The following is a 5611-nucleotide window of genomic DNA, read 5'->3' as shown; positions in this document are numbered from 1 at the left end:
CAATGCCCCTGGATTCACAGTCTCCTGCCCCAGCCTGTTACGCTGGGTTTGGCCTCCAGACTGCCCGAACAACATTTTCAAGTGCTGGGGACAGCCCGTCCGTGCTGTAACGCATCAGTGCATCTCTTAATCCTTTACACGGCAGCAGCCGATAGTAGAAAGATATTTAAGCTTTTTTTTTTTTTATCGTGGAGAGCTTCGGATTGGGTTTTTGGATCTTAGTATCAGGCTTCAATGGTGTGCAGCAACTTTGCTTTTGAGCACTTTTACCTCTGCCTGTAGACATTTAGTTCACTACGTGACATGTATTAGGTGAGAAGAGCTATCACAAAGGCGTGTCCAACCTTTCCGTGCAGCGCTCTACATCTACGCACAGTCATTTAAATGGACCTTCAAGTTGTGGGTGTGCTCCTCTGCCTGCACAATCATTGTGCAAGTTGCTTAAAATAAAACCCAGGAGGACTTTTTACAGTGATAATTAGAGGTTAGTTTGACTGAGCAGGTTTGTTTTTCAAAAACCTAGGCTGACAGAACAACTAGTCCTGTAATGTCAGCAATTCGGCAGCTCCACTGGGGGAACTGGTGGTTTGGTGCCTTGTTAAAAGAGGTGTTCTTATACATTGCCTGTTTAAATAATGGTGCCATTCTGCAGATTCAAACAAGCTTCTCAAAGCTCAAACCTGCTATCACCCAAACAAATTGAAGGTTACAATCCTGAACACCTCTGCGTACCTGATTTTTAAATACAGGTTCTTGAATATCACGTAGGAAATAATAATAGCTACCATACCATCGTCAGCATTGTTCTAAATATGTTTTATTTAGCGAAACATAATGCATATACCTTTCTAATGACAATATGGCCAAAGAGGGTCACCTACTATACAGTAGAATCTGTTGTATTTTGTCCAAACATTTCTGTAAAATCCAACACAATGTGCTCTATTTAAAAACTGTAAACTTCGAAAGAAGTGATACTCTAAAGTGCTTTTAAAAATCAAGATATAAGACAGCAAGCAAATCGATAATAATGCAATAATGCATGATAATACTTTTCTTTCACAAAGAGAGTCCAGTGTAAAAAAATTAACAAGTTATGGTAACAACATATAAAACAGTAAAATAAAACTGATGATCATCTCATTGCCCCCTCTGGTGTAACAATGTTGAATCTTTTACCAAATAACCCTTCAACGAGTCAAAGCCTTTTTTAAAATTATTTTTGGTAATATTGTTTGGAACAGCCAGTAGCCATTCATGAAACGTACAGCATCCTTAAAACAACTTCTATCACCTTTCCAGACCCCAAACCCTCTGTGCATTTTAACCCATAAACTCTTTATAACATATCCACACATGTCTTAAACTTTCTCATCTTCATACTGTATTCCATTATGTGTCACTTCCTGATCAACAGCATCATTATAACACCAAGAGGTGGAATCCTAAAGCTGTATTTTGGACTGATAAAACTCAGCGTGTTGAATCTGGACCTGCAGTGGAAGCGTGAATCCACCCAGGAGAAAATCCTTTATGGTTCCTTCACATAAAACAGCAGACAAGACTCATGACTAGTTTATCTCTTTTTCCTCTGCTGCCGGAGCACCTTTCTCCTTTTCAGGATCATGTCGTGGAGTCTCTCCAGGCCGTCCCTGAGTCCGTCCCCTATGATGGCACAGGCTGGCTGCAGATGCCAAGGAGTCGCAGGGCCCAGTTCTTTCAGTGCCAGCAATTTCTCTATTTCAGCCAATCCCAGAGAGTGTCTCAAGTCCTGTTTGTTGGCCACCACCAGCAGGGGCACCCCCTGGTTCTCAGATGTCTTGGCGATTTTATGGAGCTCCGTTTTGGCCTCCTCCATGCGCTCTGCATCCACAGAGTCCACCACAAAAATGATGCCATCCGTGCATCGTGTGTACGACTTCCAGAGGGGGCGTAGCTTCTCCTGACCACCGACGTCCCAGAAGTGGAATGTCACAGTCCTGTGGCTGCCCAGAGACACTTTGACCTTCTCTGCATTGAAACCTTTGGTGGGCACCGTGTTCACAAACTCATTGAACTGCAGTCTGTACAAAACGGTGGTCTTCCCCGCGGAGTCCAGTCCGAGGATGGCGATGTGAAAAGACTGGAAGAACGGGATGCTTGAAAGGAAGCCAGGTTGTTCCGACAATCCATTCCCCATCTTTCCTCATGAGGAAGGATTTGTGATGCGGGAGGTTTGATCCAACTGTCCAGCAATAAGCCTAAGAGTTGCTTATATCCCAAAACGACTGCAGCAATTACCTGAAAGCATATTGCACTTGTTATTATGGGTGAAACACAGGCTTACAGGAGCAGTGGCACTTAAAGCGAGACAACGCAACTTCTACTGAACAACAGCCACTGTGGCAACCGCTGGCAATTACATGATCAAGTTACGTTAAATTTCCCCACATTTCCCAAGATTCTCTTAAGTGCATTGTTTTAAAGATCTCATCATTACGTGATTTGAATGAGTAAAACACGGTTAAACCGTAGCATATGTAGAAAGGAGTCATGAAGTCAACACACTGACGCAAGTTACACGATATCAGTGTAAAGTTTGCTTGTAGCCACCATAAGCTTCTGGTCATACCAGACCAAGTCAAGCTGCAGCAGCAAAATCCTTAATGGATCTGTGAGGGGAATATTGTGATATGTCCTCTTTCAAAAGTTACATCGTCTCACTTCAAATCTGGACTAAACAATAATTTTATATTAACAAAGGTTCAAGTGACGATTTGTAATGTGATGAGTGTCCCACAGGTGACAAACCATCAGAGAATCATCACCAAACCGCAGGTCCCCTCAGTTCAAGTGAGCTTTTAAGCCCGTTTTAGCTCAAATTTTGGTTCCCTGCCCCCGCAAACGACATTTTCCCATCCTGGTTCCAGCCTCGGGAGGCAGTTGTTTTCGGCAAAAGCACTTTGATAAAGCAACTGAATGGAATGATACCTTCAGAGCACCAAAAGGCAGATGGACAAAGTTAGCAACTAGACTGTGAACACAGCGAAGAATCTAACAAGCTAAAGAGACGTGTTTTTTTTTCCAGGAGTAGCTGGAGACCAAAACAAAGCTCAGGGAAGAGTGAATGTTAGATTTTCATTTTGTCACGTGGCCAGAATGAATGCTAACGCTGCTTTGTGACTGCTGGATGTCTAAATAGGCGACTGTTTGCTGATACATTCACCGTAAAAACTTTATAAGACGATAATATGTCAGGTTTGATGTTTTCAGCTTGTTCAGCCCCCCCAAACAAACTGTTAATGCAGCCTTAAGTATTAGAATAAAAACAATTATTTCTATTTGCTTTGGTAGAAATTCATTCAAATTGCAATGTCAAGTGAGCAGCGAAAAGTCATGTATCATTACATCAGCATGCAAAAAACAAACATCATAGTATTTTCGACTGAATACTAAAAATACTAAAAATGTGACGACATTTCAGGGATGACCACTGGTGCGTATCAGAAGATTTTTTCACATGCATTAACTCTGAACAGTGGTTATTGACGTGGACATGATGACCAAACAAATGGAGGCCTCCGCTTTCCGTTTCACCCAGAACAGTCCAAGTCCACAAACGGTTTAATCAACGCAGCCTCTGTGACCAGGAAAAACCCCTTAGGTGCAGATGTACCGCACCTAGTCCGGTATCAAAGTGTCAATGTCACGTCGACATTATTGTGACAGCGCAAAGGGCATTATCCAAAGCGCCACGGCAGAAAACTGCTGTCACATACTTCATTTTACACCTGAAGCAGGGAGTTTACGGCGACCTTATCGTGCCTCCTATTGTCGTAAATACATTTCATTTATTTTTGCATGGTATCCCTGTTACATTCCCATGTGGCCTGGCTAGTTTCACTAGTGCAACAGTAAATCCTTACTTTGAGTTTAGTGGATTGCCAGATGGTTAAAAGATGAGTTTAGTCTCCAACGCCTCCGGATTGTCTTTGGATACGGGACTGCACCACATTTACTGAGGACTGACAGGGGGACAAATGCATTTTTTTTTTTTTTGTAATCTCCAGTCTGAACAAAACTGCTCACCTACCAGTCTGAGCCATCTGCGGGGGGACAACATTAAACCCCGAGCCTCTCTGGACACAACCACGGTCCTCCCCGGCGTCCACGCGGCCTGAAATTCAACTCCCGGTGTGTCCCCCACTTGTTCTTATCATTACTACTTGTTATTATCGTTATTGCGGTGGACGTCGACCGGAAAAAAACCCCCGCCGGAGACGACGGAGGCACCGTCCCTTCCCAGTCTCGTCTGTCCGCCTGCCCGTCCTCGGTGTCCCGTGCGGCTCTACCGCAGATGACACCGCCGCCGTGAGGGCGAGCCCAGTCCGGATCGACGCACCAATCGCGGACACTGCGGGGCGCCGGCGATTGGTGCGCGGGCCCCGCTCGCTCTCAGCGGATTGGCTGAGGCGGCTGTCAGTCGCGCCTCCCGCCCGGGGCATCGGGATCACCTGTTGCTCGACTGCCTGTCACGCCATTCTGCTCCGTATTTGATCGGTTTTTGGTTTTTGGTTTTTTAAGGGTCGGGTTTTCTTCAGTACGAGGACTAACACCACGCTGCAATAATGCCCCGAGTAAAAATCTGAACGTGTGACTTGAGTAAAACGGGGCTGCAACTGACGATTATTTTTAGTTTCTGACTCTTGTTTCCTTTATTAATCGATTAATGGCTTTTTCCAATAAATAAATAAATAATTAAAACGATATTCCGTTTACTGTCATATACGTTGAAGAAAATGATCCCTTTCTTACATGTGTGAAGCCGGAGCCAGGAAACATTTGGCATTTTGGCTTGAAAAATGAAAGTAGCACTAACATGTGTCCCGTTTTAAACTCGCTTTTTTTACAATTTCACTGACAACAATTCTCGCACTACAAGTTGCAGATGTGGAGCTATTTTATTTTTTTTTTTTTGAAAGAAATTGCGGTGCAAGAGGCTTCAAACGTTTCTAAATCCCCTTTCTAACCCAGTTCAGGGGAGCTGCTCTACAATCCGAGCCCCCCCCCCCCTCCTTTCGTTCTCGGTACTTCACGGCCCATATTAAACCACAAACCGGGGACCTTTCAGAGACAGCCCCCCCCCCCCGTTTGATTAACGTCGGTAACCGTTGAAAGTATGAAAAAAAAAACCAACCAGATTTCACTCACCGTTGACTCGGCTCGGCTCGGCTCGGGCCAGTCGGCGCCTGTGCTTGTGTTGACAGAGAGAGAGCGAGTGTGTGTGTGAGTGAGTGAGTGAGTGAGTGAGTGAGCGTCCGTGTGTGTGTGTGTGGGTGTGTGTGCAGAAACAGCGCCGCCCCATTCGACCGCGTGTTTTTGTTTGAAACGATTGGTCGGAGGGGAGGAAGCGAGCGCCGCATTCACTGCGGCCCATCATGCATGAAGGATAACAAACAGTAACTGGCTCTCGGCCACCGGCCTCCTTACGTAACCCGCCTCTCTTTCTTAACTATTTTAGGCCACATTTGTGTGTTTGATCTTCACTTTATTCATTTATTTATTTATTTTATTTTTTTTCGCACAGAGATACGGCAGCCGCAAACAAGTTTGCACAGGGGGAGCACCACCA

At 44.8% G+C, this 5611-nt stretch overlaps 1 protein-coding gene across 4 annotated transcripts; it reads right to left on the bottom strand.

Annotated features, from left to right (window-relative positions):
• Window positions 1-811: 811 nt before the first annotated feature.
• arl4aa (ADP-ribosylation factor-like 4aa) lies at window positions 812-5278 on the bottom strand. Of its 4 annotated transcripts, none has more exons than XM_040118641.1 (2): window positions 5191-5278; window positions 812-2280 (listed from the first exon to the last, which is right to left on the bottom strand). In XM_040118641.1, exon 2 carries the CDS (start codon window positions 2177-2179, stop codon window positions 1577-1579), a length of 603 nt encoding a protein of 200 aa, XP_039974575.1. In that variant the 5' UTR covers window positions 2180-2280; window positions 5191-5278; the 3' UTR covers window positions 812-1576. The 4 variants fall into 4 exon arrangements, with proteins under 4 accessions (XP_039974575.1, XP_039974576.1, XP_039974574.1 ...); XM_040118642.1 differs by lacking the exon at window positions 5191-5278 and adding an exon at window positions 4069-4333; XM_040118640.1 differs by lacking the exon at window positions 5191-5278 and adding an exon at window positions 4073-4333.
• Between the last annotated feature and the right edge of the window lie 333 nt (window positions 5279-5611).

Source organism: Xiphias gladius, chromosome 22 (genome assembly GCF_016859285.1).
Source record: "Xiphias gladius isolate SHS-SW01 ecotype Sanya breed wild chromosome 22, ASM1685928v1, whole genome shotgun sequence".
NCBI classification, from domain to species: domain Eukaryota; kingdom Metazoa; phylum Chordata; class Actinopteri; order Istiophoriformes; family Xiphiidae; genus Xiphias; species Xiphias gladius.
Note: the sequence above shows the minus strand (reverse complement) of the source record. Positions and strands in the feature narration are given on the sequence as shown.

Excerpts from the sequence above, each read along its gene's own strand:
- arl4aa (XM_040118641.1), bottom strand. The coding sequence starts at position 2,179 with ATGGGGAATGGATTGTCGGAACAACCTGGCTTCCTTTCAAGCATCCCG.